Raw genomic sequence first — 15,029 nt, forward strand, 5'->3', positions numbered from 1 at the left:
ACCAGATGTGTACAGTCACAGGGAGGTTTCAGCTTGGATTCAGAGCAACTTTACACACGATTAAACCCAATAAGCAGCTCATTTGACTCGGTATTTAGGTTTTAAATGCGTATAAATCCCTCTCTGACAGCAGTATGATGACAGTTAATCTGCCTCACTCCAACATATATCACATCTCTGCCATTTCTCCTGCATCAATATCCCGCCCCCCGCAGCTGCTTCCCCTGCAGACCGATCGATGAGCTCGTCGAGCCGACCGCATCCTCTGGGTTTAATGACCATCAGGACCAGCTCGGGGACACTCATTATCTCGTTAATCTTATTCTGTGGACAAATACAGCGCGTGCACACGAACTCTGATGAGCTGCACTGATGCGGAAACATTTCATCACAGGAAAGCAAACAGGATGTGGAGACTTGTTTTTGTTTCAGGATTTTGAGAGTCTTTGATTCATTGATGGCCATTCCAGGGTCCAGATGTATAAATAATGAACAAAAGAAAAAACAAGAACCCATGAATATTTCATTTTCCACATGTAAATTTATCTCAAGCACACCTCAGACTATGGATTATTTTAAAGGCACCGATGATAAAGAAACAAATCACAAAATCGAATCAGTAAACCTTATTTTCTACAGTTTTGTGTAAGTCTGCTCCTCTAATCTCAGTTTAACTGGTGACAGAACAGATCCATGCGGCCCACTGGAGGCAGATTAAAAGAAGCAGGAAAAGTGATCTGCAACTAATCCCAGAGATTCCAGTTAACGCTGTCGCACTGGTGGAATCAGCGGGTGACCTCTGACCTCTGTCCTACCTGCAGATACAGCTCCTCGTGCTGCTTTTTTACTCACCCTGATCTCTGGCTTAATGTCTCTCTATTAATCTCTCTAATAATATTATGTTCACTTTATATGCCCTTATGTGTCATCTGTGCTTAATTAAACTTGACAAGACCTAAAGAGCAGATGGGAAAAGGGAAAAAGCAAAAGCTGAATATCGGAGCTGAATAGATTTCTACATTGAAATGAGATTAAAAATAACACTTATTTTATGATGCTAGGAATTCACAATTCTCCTCATGATCCAGATCCAGTAGAAACAGGTGCAGAACAAATTACTGAAACAATTGCAGAGAAAATGATCACAACACAACATCAATATAAACAACGTGTAGTGTTAATTTTTAAAAGTGCTCATTGTGAGCACACCATGATCGAATGTTTAGAGCTCACAGATGAGCTGCTGCCTCTGTATGAAATGACAGTTTATACAGAGTTCAGTTTCTCATTGAAAATGTAGATGCACAACACAAAAAGTGCAAAATGACAGAAAGCAGACACAAAATGACAGAGAACTGATGCAAAGAACTAAAAACATAGAAAATAATAAAAAACAACAGAAGAAGAGAAACAAGGAACCTTCATGGTTCTGTTTGACATTTACCTGGTGAAAATCTGGACAGAGCAACTTCTAGTAATTTATCGACATCGTGCTGGTGACTTTTTAATATTCTGCTAAAAATACTTTGTCAGCTTTGACATTTGTCTGGTTTTAGTTTAAAACACGTGCACAGATAGAACCTGACAGCCTGAATCAGGCTGCATGAATTATTTTTTACAATACAGAACAGATGTTTGAATCTGGTCGGTGGCAGAGGGAAGCTCAGGCGCCGAGGGTAAGGAAACATGGCGTGTGACCTCAGATCAGCTCTCATGCTGAAGTTGGACTGTGTTTGATCTTCACAGACGATTTGACAGCTCACAGGATGCAGAGACATTATTATTACAGCTAATGCACCAATAATGCAGCCACATTTTTATACATTGCTCTCTTCTTATATACCATTATAATACACACTGTGGATATTGTTTATATTGATATTGTGTTTCTCAACTGAAACTAAATCTGTAAAACATCCTGATCAGACACAATTAGCTGCACAGCTCTGATGCAAATACACATTATCACTGCCGCCTCCACTGAGCGCGCTCACTGTACTAACCTTATGATGACTCATGCTTCACCTCGTACATTAGGCCTAATGAAAGCAGAACTGCAGGACAACAAAGGGCTAAAAAAATACTCAACCACTTTACAGAGAGGACATAATGTCTGTTGTTGGCCCTAATCTGGTGCAGTCAGCATGGGTGGAAGTGGGAGTGGGGGGATTTATGGACAAAAGGTGCAGCGGTCTCAGCGTAATTTCTGAAGACAGACTGACATGCTGGCAGTGCCCAGTGCCGCTGTTATGCAATGGTTAAAACCTTGTTTTAAAAGCATCCCAGTGACTTCTTATTACTGTTATTACCAACGTCAGTCAGCTGCAGCGTTGCATAATCGCTCTCTGATGGACGATCTGCCTCCCACCTCAATTTAGCACAATAACAGCGTTCTGATATTGTCTGGGCATTAAGGGAAAGACGAGTGACTACAAACACTACAACTACTTTGTTGTGGGTCTCTGACTCACAATCATGAACCTGATCATGAACACAGGCTGCACCATTTGTTGGTCAACACAGAATTAGTGTATCACTAATTTACATTTACATTTAGTCCTTTGGCAAATCCATGCAGAGAACATGCAAATAGCAATGTCTAGCAGAAGTGGTTGAAAGCAAGGCACCATCAGAGGAAATTATTAGGTCTCAGCTTAAAGGCAGAGTTTTGTATGTGCAAAGGACGTTTTAAGATTTTGTTCAATAGAGTTAGTTTGCTGTGGGGACCACAAGTGCAGAGGGTGAGAGGGATTGTAGACTTGGGCCTGTCACGGTTTTTCCTTTTTTTTTGGATGATACATTGTCCCTGAAATAAGAGCGAAAGATGACGTGAACATTTTAAGAATAATTTATGCCAACGATGCAAATGACTTCTGAAATACAAATGACCTACTCTCAGTATGGTCACTGAATGCCTCAACACCTCAGCATCACACCAAAATGTAAATGCCTTTTCCTACTATGTCAAGTCGACATACAAAGTCTTATTATCCCACAATGTTCAGTTACTGTGTTAAACGTAAAATATTTTGATTGTTTTAACAAAAGAAGTTAGTTTGGGCTCTTGGCAATTGTAAAATGATTTTGAGTTTCCAGCTGCTTCTAAACACAGTTCAGTCCCGTTATTTGCTGAGACTCAGATTTCATTCAGACATTTCAATAAAAACAGTTTGAGTTATATCATTTGTCAGACCTGATGTATGCTTCCTGTTTCGCCACATTCACAAAACAACACACTCGGACAAGAAATGTCATGTAGCGTGAGAAGGGCAGTCTGCACTTGCTTCAAAATGTTAGCCAGGAGCAAAAGGTCACAGGTCAAATGGTTTTAAAGGTCACTTCAATGGAAATGTGCTTTCTGAAAACTCCTAAAATTTAGGAGACATTGTTTAAAGAAATGAACACATATTAAATAGGGTCTGATTTTGAAAATAAACTATTTGGTCACTTGCTGCTGGGAATTATCTGGTTCCAGCTCATTGAAAGTGAGAATTTTCTGCTTTTCTCTGTTTTTTATCTTTGACTTTTATTAACAAGACAATGGAAACTCACCTTGGTCTCAAAGCCTTCAAACAGAAAGGGCAGAACTCAAATGATTTTTCTGCCAAAGTCTAATTGGAGCAACATTTAAACCCCAGTCAGTGTACATTTCACTCTCTGTATTCATTTTACTACAGGTCAGAGTTGAACTGAAAATCTTTCTCTCATCTTGTCCCTGAATGAGACAGTCTGGATCAGAGTCGGCACAAACAGCTGAAATATGAGAATGAGCATTATGTGGCTGCAATCCTGGCAAATGAGAGAGGATACACGGAGCCTGGAGGGTGAACAAACACAGGGTGGTGAGGCTAACTAGGTCACATGGTGCGTTCACTGACTGTAGGCTGGACAAAATAAGACAAAAGCAGCACAAAGGCTGAGGTGGAAAAGAAACATCCATGTTACCGGAGAGCACCTCTGATAAAGAGGCTGGAGAGATTAAACAAGGCCTGGTACACTCTACTCCACCTGCTCTGCTGTAATCTACTCTGCTTTTCCCTCGGACAAGCCACAGAATCAATTAGACTCCAAGATGAACCGTTAACCCCCTGATATACACTCATACAGTACTTACTGAAAAGACTTTCCCTAAAAAGAAACTTTGTGTACACTAAATATGTAGTAAATGTGTACTAGACTTTTCTATTTTCCGTGATAACGTAGGACTTTTACCTCTGAGCACATCATCACCTTCTGTCTCTCACTGCAGCACATCACCAGCACCCAGCTGCCCACCGCTGAGAATATTTCTCAGGCGCATTATCTGCACAGCGCAGAGGACATCATTACAGACACGTCCTAATCATGGACGGTTCACCCGAGTCCACATCCAGCAGGTTCCCAAGGTTGTGACCCTGCTCTGTAAAGCAGGGCAATAAAACATCTAATCACTGTGAAACTTGCACTGCCTTCAGACAACTATTTATATTGTACATATGTAGTGCATATATATATATATAAAAATGTTGCTTTCTCCACTGCACACACTCTGTAATTACCATACGTTTCATGGCTCCACTTTACGGCTGTGGTACCTACTTACTCATACTGTACCTGCACTTCAGTGGCTGAAATTAACTAAGCTAAAAAGAAAAACACTAAAATAAAACTGAAACAACTTTGTCTCGTTTCAAAATGAAATATAAAAATAATTAGAGACTATAAGTAAAAGCATTTCAGACTATGAAACAAACGCACTTGGTAAAAACAGGAGCTAAACTAGAGCCATCGGTCCGTTTCTGTAGTGGGAGGTTTTTATTTACAACCAACTATTCCTTCATTTGAAAGTTAATTTATACTTTTCTGAGTCCAGGAATGTCCTTGGGAATATCTATATCTGCCCGTTCTTCAAGAGTCTGCCCTGACATGAAAGCAGCAGCTCAAAATTTATGACCACAGGCCTGTAGGAACCAGCTGCACACGTGTTAACATGTCCACATACACGTAACCAATGTAATGTAAACATTCACAGTGGAGCAGTAAATCAGGGCTTTAAAACAAACTCAGACACACAGAAAACAAAACCGTCATGTGCTTAAGTTGAATAGAATACAAAATAAATCAAGAAGAAACCTGTCTTTATTATTGCTTAGATGCAACAAGCTCGGGGAACAAGAGTTGAGATCGTCTTGGTGCAAACTGCTGCTTACTGAGGATAAACACATTAAACATTAAAGGCCGAAGCTTTTCTGCTAATAAAGACAAGTTCTATGGTCAAAAGCTCAGGAGGCCAATGCTAAGTAGTCTCCACTCATAAATATGTTTGCTTTTTATTTTCCTTCACTGTGTCGCCCAGAGAATGACGTACACGCAAAGTCTGTACACACATTGGGAAAGCTCAACTTACAACTTGCAGACGTGCACGTACGAGCACGATTTGTAGAAATGATTCCAGTGCAGTAACCAACTTAGACAAGTGTCATGTTCAGGATTAAATCTACCAGCCCACAGACAAAGAGAAGTATAAGACAATATTCACAGACACAGTTTATAACTCAATTCAGAGTTATTCAAATTTCAATTTATCTGACCGTCGGCCACGTTAACGATCAAAAGTCAATTAGTCATTAACAGTTTATAATATTGTGGGGCTTCTACTTCCACCTGTCACAAATCAACGATTGTCCAGACAAAATGCAAAATAATAAATTCAACAAAGAACAATAAAGGACAACATCTGACTCATTTCAACAGTAAATAACCTGTAACACCAAGCAGGTCAACCAGATATTTATTGACACAATCAAAGAGACTAACATTAGTGAGCTGCTAGTAAAAAATAAATTGTCCCTGTGCTGTAAGAATCCGTTCACAAAAAAGACCCATTACAGGAAAAATAAGATAATAAATAATGAAATACACGTGTAAAAACTGGGAGAACCCTCCTTTAAATTAGACGTGTAGGCACAACAACCAAAAGCCCTGATGTGCTCTGGATCTCGTTGTGGTCTCTGCTGTTAATTATCTGTGTTCCACTGCCTTTGAGAACAAACCTGTTTGTTAAAAATCTCCACACGAGTAAAACTTAACGATGTTTCCTGCTGTGGGAAAATGAAGTGAGTGATGGTCACAGCAGGACCTGCGAAGGAAAGGTGGGCTGCTTTCTGTTAACGCACCCACCGCTCTGAGGCCAGACACGGAAAGTGGGTCAGCATCACCTGGCTCTTAGAACATCCATCCATCCTCACACACCTCACATGCAAATGAGCCCCACAGCAGCTATATGTGAGTCACAGCGTCGAAACTAGGCCGAACCCCACCGTCTCAGAAATCATCTGATATGAGCAGTTTGTCTGAGATGGATTGACGAGTAACTTACATAACAACACACACACAGTTAGGAGCTGAGAGCTTGCGTAACGGGACATGCATATGAGTGACACATCCAGATGTGCGCTGAGGGGCAAAGAAAGAGAATGACAGCTCTGCTGCTGCTGTTTTGGGATATTTCCAGCATAAAAGCAGGTTGAGTGAGTCACTGTGCGCCACTGAATTCAGGGAAAATGGAAATGAACAGAGGAACAGCGAGTCACCACTCTGACTATTGTGTTACGTAGCTCAGATGGCTGGGCAGCTGTGTGGTCACTGAGCACACTCACTCAAGCATAACTCTTTATAACAACACTAGAACTGCTCCTGATGTAGACTCTGATTCAGTTCAGGTTCAGTCTGATATATAAACCTGTGACAATGAGCCAAAAACACAAATGACTCTATAAAACCTGCTCCAAACCTCCTTCAACTTAGTCCAAAGTTTCCACACACATCCAGAATTAAACAAAACAATAAAGCTTTTTTATTTATCAATCCAAATCTTTATATAATCTAATGAAAATGTATAATTAGTAGCACTGACTGACACTTTCCAGGTTATAAGATCAAAACATTATTGGAAAACACATCAAGATTAACATTTATTGTTCTTTATAATCTAAATGAAATTTGGTCAGATCATTTTTTGTGTTACTCCAGCTTGTTTTTTTTTTTTTTATTCAGTCGGAGCATCTGGTTGACAGGACGCATCTTTACACCACAGTGAAACCACAATTTCAAACATCCTCATCCTCTTCATCATGTGTCCCAAAGGACTGAGAGGATAAAGAAGTCATTCTGCCAATACTCCACTTGTCAAGCTAATCAAATAAAAAGGCCACTGAAAGAGATCTGGTTCACCCTCTTACTCCTAACAACTACCATGTGACATGTTCTCAGTAAAACCAGTTTTCCCTGACATTTCCACTGACTTCAGTTCCTTTTACAAATCCCAAATAACTAATTTCATCATAGAATACAACCACAAATCCAGAAAGGGACAACTTCAGCATCTGTAGTATTAAACGTATGTGATAAGTAACAGTAGGTCTTTTCATCTAATTAAGTATGTTTTAGTTCACAAGTGCATAAAAATTAAGAAACACACCCGTCCTCGCAGCCCCCGTAGGGTGGACGTCCTACCACCACCTCGTCAATATTGATTTCATTACTAAAAAGGACCTAAATTAAAGCAACAGTCAACATGAAGAGGATTTATAGAGCAAACTGACTTTCAACGGGTACAAACTGATGCTACACCTACATAAAACTACTATACTACTATAAAAATGCCATTTTCACAATAAGCCAAATGTTTCCAGTACCAGTAGAAACCTATAAGGCACAGTAACCAGCTGAGGATCAATGTGTTATTACCAGCAGTTCAAAAAATACTGCAATACTGGTCCCACTGCCACTGTGAAGGACGACTCACTGATTTGTTTCACATCATTTCTAGGGTCTTATGAAAAGTGCTTGTCAAGGAATCAAACCCTCAACCTTGGCAGTGCTGGTGCCTTAACATCACTTTGTTATGTCTGGAAATTGACTTTCCTTCATTGAGCCTTTTAAAAATGCAGACATCCATCTCCACCCCTGGAACATGAAAACACTACAACACTAAAGAAACCACAACAAACCAGAAGGAATTTACCACATTTAACAAACCGTTTAAGTCATGAAATTCAGATTTCTTTCATGCTCTGCAGGATTACTCATGGTTGTCACTCCGTTTTCGAGGATTTGACACCTTCACACCCACACATGTGAAACCTCCCCTGGCCCTGTCTCACCTTCAATTGCGATAACATGCTCCCGGATCTGGTTCTGCAGCAGCGGCTCCTCCACCCGCTCCAGGAGCTCGTAGATGGAGTAGATGTTCGGGTGGACGGACTCAAACCTCTGGATCTCGGCTCGGATGGCGGCCGAGTTGGCGAGGTGCTGCTGGTAGTTCATCACTGTATCTGGATCCAAAAAAGGGTTCCCAAAAAGAGACACCTGCCGGACTGTCCAGCTGAGGAGGTGTTTGTGGTTCAGTGGAGGCTGACAAATAGGAAGATGAGAGATGTGACCTCCAGGAGGAGAAACAACCTCTGAGAAACCTTAAATCCTGCTTTTTCCCAATGAATCCTGGTGAAGTTAACACATCGGCTTCACGGAGAAATTCAATTTAGGCAGAAAATAGGCAGAGTTTTCTTGCCAAAACTATTTAACAAACGTATCCCTCCTTACATCCTTGGGAAATGTAATGGGAATGATATTATTTTGGTTTTGGAGGAGGCGGTCAGTCTGCTGCTACTGACCGGAGAAAGCAGCTGTTTCCCGGGGTGTCCCCGTCCCTAATTCCGGTGCGGTGACAGATGTGTGGCAGTCTAAACACCGCTTCCCCATATCCTTACAGTCCGTGTAAGATTAAAATGACACTTATTTGACTTTAAAGGAGCTTTTGCAGCCACTTTCAGCCATAACTGACCGGACGAGAAGGATAAAAACGGCCTTGTTGCTAGGTGGCTAGGCTAGCCGGCTAAAGCTAACTAGCTGTAGCTCCCAAGCCGGGGAGAAGAGGGAAAACTCACCGCCTTCCAGCCGCTAAAGTCCGCGCTACACACGGACCGGGTGGGTGGTTAGAGCCGCGGAGAGGCGACCGAAACCACCATTGGAAAAATACGGACTAAAGGCGCTGGTGGCAGCGGGCAGCCTGAGAGGCAGAGAGCGGATCGTGGTGGGGCAGTCAGGACGCCAGGTCCCGTCCCTCCGTCCGTTGTTTTGTCTCCGCTCCGGGACCTGCTGCGCTGCTCGGTCCCGGTCTAAACTCCGAACTCCTGCGAACCTCCAAAACGAGCCCAGGCGCTGGATTCTGTGGGTTATATCTTACAGGGAAGTCCCGCACACGGCGCCCAAACACTCAGCCGTCCCCCTTCGTGAGCGCTCAGGTCCATCCCGTGCAGCCCGGAGCCACAGTCTCCCAGCCGGGGACGTCATTACCGTCGGGGAAGTTTCCTCCCACGGAACCGAGGGGCACGCAGAACGGGACGGCATCCGGTCTGGACCTTCAAAGTAAAACCTGCCCTAACTCAGCGTGCGTGTTGTTTGTGTTTCTTCATGTGGATTATTATAAGACAACAGGTAAACAAACAAAAGACAACAAGGTACATAAAGTCCAGTCAGTCCCAGCTGAGACACGACTACAGCAAACATTTGCAACTGGTTTGTCCCCTCTGTGGTCGTGTTTAAGGTCATTTTACATTTCTCATATGTTTGTGCTCAGTTTATTTATTTTATTATTTATTTTTGTGATAATCTGTTTAAAGTAGTTTAATAGTCATTTAGCCTGTCTTTGTAGTACTTTTGTCTTCTCTATGGTCATTGTGTCTCTTATTGTGAACATTGCCTTTGACTATGTTCGTTCTGTGTCTCTTTTCAGTGATTTCTTTATCATCTGTTATTTTTTTTACATGTCTTTGTGGTTGCTTTAAGTTTCTTCATATATGTTTGGTTGATTTTACCACAGGAAATATTGACTTGTTTTGTCTTTTACAAAGAATTTACAAAAAAAAATCTTTCTGTCTGTCTTTTTAAAAACTAATTTCATCATTTCGAAAGCATCATTCATTCTAAACAGTTTTTTTTTTGCTTTTATCCAAACTTACAAGTGAGGTACAAAACTAATTTCTAAGCCAAGGAGACAAACTTTAAAGTAAAGTGCTTTAGAAATATCTATTTTAGATTTCATGGGTTATGAGTGCAATATTTTATGATATGATTTGTTTCCTATGATGTCCTTCACATCACCTGTTTCATAAGCAATATGTTTTTATTTTCAATTCACGATTAAAATGTATATAAATTAAAAGTTCGTGACAGCCAGTGCTTTTATTTTGAACATCAAAGCTTGCTTCTTCCGGTCTTCCTCTTGTCAAATGTCGCCTCCTTGACGCAGCGTTCAAGAACTCAACGACTGCGTTGACGCTGCGCAAAGATTCTTCCAAAGATTCTTCCAAAGATTCTTCCAAAGTTCTTCCAAAGATTCTTCCAAAGATTCTTCCAAAGATTCTTCCAAAGATTCTTCCAAAGATTCTTCCAAAGTTCTTCCACCTTTAAAAATTCTTATTACTCAGATTTCTTCCTTTGGTCACTAAAACTGTAAATTCTGACTTTCTGAACTAAACGCACGACAACCTTTAAAGTGAAGCTGCAGAGCACCAACAAACTAATAAAAACATGTTACTGAGCACAGTTAATTATGTTAATGCTGCATATGTCACAGTTTATTTGCTATATTTACATGAACATATTCGTATCTGTATTTATTAGATTTATAAAGCACCTAGTCAGGCCAGTCGTTCATCATAAAGCACAGCCAGCGTTTGTATGTGGCATAAAAATACCTCATTTAAAGAGTCTCTTTGAAAGTTCAGCACTGTTCCAACAGTCTGGTCCAGCACTATTATGTTGAAGCTGGTATTTTCTCTCCATCAAGCAGTAAATAGTGCACAATGCCACTCTTTTTCCTCCCACTGCTCGTAGCCTTGATGCAGCACTCGTGTTCCCCCACCATGAAGTGGGTCTCTGTGCCGTCATCTACAAACTCGCCCTGCAGACAGAAACAGATCTTTTTAAAAGAATTTTTTAAAATGTCAAACAAACTCTCAAATTCAAATTCCTAAAAACAAACTGAATTTCCCACTGGGTGCAGCTGTCAAAATTCTTCCAAATTCGTTAAATCTTAAATCTAAACAAATCTATCACACAAAAAATGACATGATGATAAAAAAGAAAGATAAATGACACAAAGAGATGAACAATGAACAAAAACACATATGTGTTGACCAAAAATAGACACATGCTGATCCCAAAGAGACACAAAAGAGACAAGCACAGATAGAAGAAAACCATAAAACACAGAGACTAAAACGAGACGTAATGAACAATAACAGACAATAACAGAGTCTGATAAAAACCTACAAAGAGAACATATGATGAAAAGGAAATTCAATTTACCAAAGGTCAGAGACACAAAGAAACGCAAAAGGACGACACAGAGACGAAAAATAACCAAATATGGAGGAGTGATACTAAAGATTTAACAGAAAATGACCAAAAATAGAGAAAAATAATCTCAAAAGAGATCAAATAAATCACAGAGAAGACTTAAAGGTCACGAAAAGGAACCCTAACAGGTATAAACATCTCCAGCATTAGCAGTACTGACAGGACTTCTAGTTTTATGTATTTGTTAGAAGTTTGTTAAACTCTGATCAGTGTTGTGTTGTCATATTTTCACAGTGTGTCTCTCACCATTGTGTCCATTTTCTGGCCGTTGCACCAAACATCCATCGTGTCCTTTTCTGTTGGAGGGAAACACGTTTTATTATGTAAAAACTAAATGACATATTTAACATATCTGATTATTAATGACCACAGGTTTGCTGCTGTAGCTGTTGTGTTTCCTAAAATAACGGCACTAACCTGAGCAGATTACACTACAGTGGGTCACCTACATTCTCTCCTGTAAACACACTGTACTGCAGTTGCATAATCAGCACGTCTACTTTTACTTTTACAGTGTGTTCTGCCAGCCGTGCTGGAGATGAATACAAATCTAAAGTGAGTAACTGAAATACCCAGTACGACCCTGTAGTCCTCTCCGCCCACTTTCAGCAGCCAGGTCTTGGTGGTCTTCGCCCTGTTGTCGATGAACTTCTGCAGACTCTTCCCGTCGACCTCCAGCGTGTACTCGTAGGCGAAGCCGCTGATGGCCTCGATGTTTATAGTGGCTTTAGTGTTGGCACCTCCGACTGTGAAGGTTTCCTTTCCAACCAGCTTGAACATCCAGTCTTTTCTGATGACTTCCTGTTGAGGAAATGCGTTCAGCACACGCATCCTTTCATAACAAATAGATAAACACCTGTTACTATGCACTACTTCATTAATTCACTAAGCAGATACAAATACACATGGATTTCTTCAGCAGTGGAAGAAAAACATTTATATAAATACAAATTAGGAGTGAAAAGTATCAGCTGCAAATGTACTTAAAGTAGGAAAAATATGGTGGAAAGATCATTTGTTTAAGTGAAGTTTTGTTGAGATTTTTCTATTTATTCTATTTATAAACTTCACTACAATGTGTAGTAAAAATATACTTTTGGTACTTTAAGGAACTTGATGCTGATACATTTGTACTTTTACCTAAGCTATATTCTGAATTCACTAATTCAGTATTTCTACACAGTGGTAGTTCTACTTTTACTGAAGTAAACTAAATCTGACTTTCAGCAACAGAGGGGTGACCGGGGGTGGCACAAACCCCACACCACCTCGGTGCCCCCACTACCAGACTCAGAGGGTGTTCGGCTCTTAACTTATGAATTTAAATTAATGAAGAATGTTCAGAACAAGGACAAATAATCAAATCTGATGTAGAAATATGAATTAATTATTATCATTAGAAGTAGTATACATCACACACCACCAAGATTGTTTCTTTCCAGAATTCACCTATTTTCGAATGAAATTCTTCTTATTTCGGACTAAAAACATCACTGACATCTGTGTTAATGGGGCTGTGTCTTAAACTAAACCTAATTTTAATGATCACAAGCTAAAAAAACATTGAATTAAACTCCCACAAACAGACTCACACAGGGTCTCACCTGTCCATTAACATACACGACACGTTTCCCAGTGGTGGTGCCATGAGCGAACTCTATCCTGAAGACGCCGTCACTCAGCGCCACCTCCCACACGGCGACCAGATCTCCACCCAGCATCTCTGTCACTATTCAGGCCCCTGATGTGAAATCACTAAAGAAAACACATAAAAATGAATGTGAAGCACGTTCGTCTCCACTCAGCTCAGGTGTCGTCTCAGCAGCAGGTGAATTACTGTAAGGAGCTTAGAGACTGAGATCACTCTGTGCTGCCTCTGACAATTAGGACAGGCTCTGTTCTGAGTACTGCGTTTGTTGGAGACAGAAACTCCCCCCATTCCCCTCTTTGTGTAAACCTCGACCTGAACTGGTTTTCTTCCAGTAACCGAGGCTGTGGTTTACTGGTCAGGTGACAGAAAACTGTAATATCAGCAGTAGTTATACCAGCTGTAACAGTGTCAGGAGTAGAACAGTGTAGTAGAAAATAGAGTTTTCTAATGGTAGAAAACTTGTCAATGCTGTGAAGCACTAGTAGTAACAGTTGTTGAGCAGTTCTCTGTAACATTTAGATAGTTCACTTGAAAGTAAAGAGCAGGTAACTCAGAGAAATTACACTTAGTTCCTTTCCACCACTGGTAGTAGAAGTAATACATAAATAATACTAGATTAGACCTAATAATACTAGTATTTGTACCATAAGTAGCTCTGCCAGTTGTAGTGACCTAATCAGAAGCAGTAGTACTAGCACTATCAGCTGTAATAGTTATTCAGCTGCAGCAGTACCACTACAAGTAACAGAAGTAGTAACAGTAGTATCTGCAACACTTAAAGCTGCAACAGTAGTAGTACTATCTGTACAACAGACTGCAGCAATACTATACTATTACTATCCACTATATATAAGTATGTATTTATACACGTATGGCCATTAATACTAGTTGAATAAATAGTGGTAATATTAAGGCTTCTAGTAGTACTAGTACCACTAGTTTTTTGATTACATTAAATTACAGCCAGTTACAATAATACTGCAATACTGCAAAAGTAGTACATTTAATAATAGTAGTACTAGTAGTCACAAGAGTAGTAGAAAACTTTAGTTTAGTTTTAATAGTAGTAGTAGTAGTATAAAGAATGACAAGTGGAAATGTGCACATAAAGTACAGGTACCTCAGTACTTCAGAAAATACAGAGGTAATATCTGTAAATTATACAACATGGGGCCTGATAACACTAGTAGTAGTACCAGTAAATTTAGAGTAATACTAGTATTAATTAAGATACACTGTTGTTGTAGTAGCAGTATAAAGTATCAGAAAATGAAAATACTCAAGTGCAGCAGTTCAGTAAATGTAGATCAGTCCTGTAACTCACTTTAATGTAAAATGATCTAAAACAGGTTTAGACTGAACCAAAACCAGGACCAGGATGAGTAAAAACCAGAGACTCACACAAAGCTGCTATTGTGTTGTTGTTTTCTGACGACACTGGATCCACACGCAGTTCAACGTGTTTCATGTCTGAGCTGCTGCCAAATGACGCTACAGAGAAACTCTCATCTCATGAATCACTGAGGTCAGAGGTCAAACTGTCAGAGTGAGGAGACACTCTGACAGTTTTTATATATATATATATATATATATGATTATTTATTAAGTTACAAGTGACATTTATTTGCATTTAAATTAATATTAATATTTAACATTTATTTGTATGAATCTTATTTTAAATTATACAATATGAAATTTTACTATTATGTTTAACTTTTTTATTCTAACTTGATTAAATTTAATTTTTTTTTATAATATATTATTCATTGATACAAACACATCTGAATCTACAAATTTCCCCTCTCCGATAAGCGAAACAAGTGAAAAGGAGGAAGAAAAGAAGAAATAAAAAGTAGAAGGAGGAAGAGCTGCTGCTGCTGGTCGGACAGGTTTTGCCTGAATAAAACTAAGAACCAGTTTCATTAGCAACATGGTTTAATAAAAGATAAGAGGGGAGATTAGATCAGGTCGACGT

At 39.8% G+C, this 15,029-nt stretch overlaps 2 protein-coding genes across 2 annotated transcripts in view; both read right to left on the reverse strand.

The window, feature by feature from the left end:
• agap1 (ArfGAP with GTPase domain, ankyrin repeat and PH domain 1) overlaps window positions 1-9,325 on the reverse strand; it is a 136,792-nt gene extending 127,467 nt beyond the window's left edge. The window contains exon 1 of the mRNA XM_026361007.2: window positions 8,145-9,325. Within this exon, the coding sequence (XP_026216792.1) occupies window positions 8,145-8,307 (163 nt within the window). The 5' untranslated portion in view covers window positions 8,308-9,325. The remainder of the gene's footprint in view (window positions 1-8,144) is intronic.
• Window positions 9,326-10,607: 1,282 nt separating this feature from the next.
• On the reverse strand, window positions 10,608-14,522 carry LOC113164119 (fas apoptotic inhibitory molecule 1-like). Its single transcript, XM_026363258.1, has 5 exons — window positions 14,456-14,522; window positions 13,008-13,158; window positions 11,976-12,204; window positions 11,650-11,699; window positions 10,608-10,945 (listed from the first exon to the last, which is right to left on the reverse strand). The coding sequence occupies exons 2-5, from the start codon at window positions 13,122-13,124 to the stop codon at window positions 10,799-10,801; spliced, it is 543 nt and encodes a 180-aa protein (XP_026219043.1). The 5' UTR covers window positions 13,125-13,158; window positions 14,456-14,522; the 3' UTR covers window positions 10,608-10,798.
• Between the last annotated feature and the right edge of the window lie 507 nt (window positions 14,523-15,029).

Source organism: Anabas testudineus, chromosome 2, assembly GCF_900324465.2.
Source record: "Anabas testudineus chromosome 2, fAnaTes1.2, whole genome shotgun sequence".
NCBI lineage: Eukaryota > Metazoa > Chordata > Actinopteri > Anabantiformes > Anabantidae > Anabas > Anabas testudineus.

Excerpts from the sequence above, each read along its gene's own strand:
- LOC113164119 (XM_026363258.1), bottom strand. The coding sequence starts at position 13,124 with ATGCTGGGTGGAGATCTGGTCGCCGTGTGGGAGGTGGCGCTGAGTGAC. Across the intron at positions 12,205-13,007 it reads TCGTGTATGTTAATGGACAG|GAAGTCATCAGAAAAGACTG; the intron begins GTGAGACCCTGT and ends TTTCCTCAACAG. Across the intron at positions 10,946-11,649 it reads GCCAGAAAATGGACACAATG|GGCGAGTTTGTAGATGACGG; the intron begins GTGAGAGACACA and ends TTCTGTCTGCAG.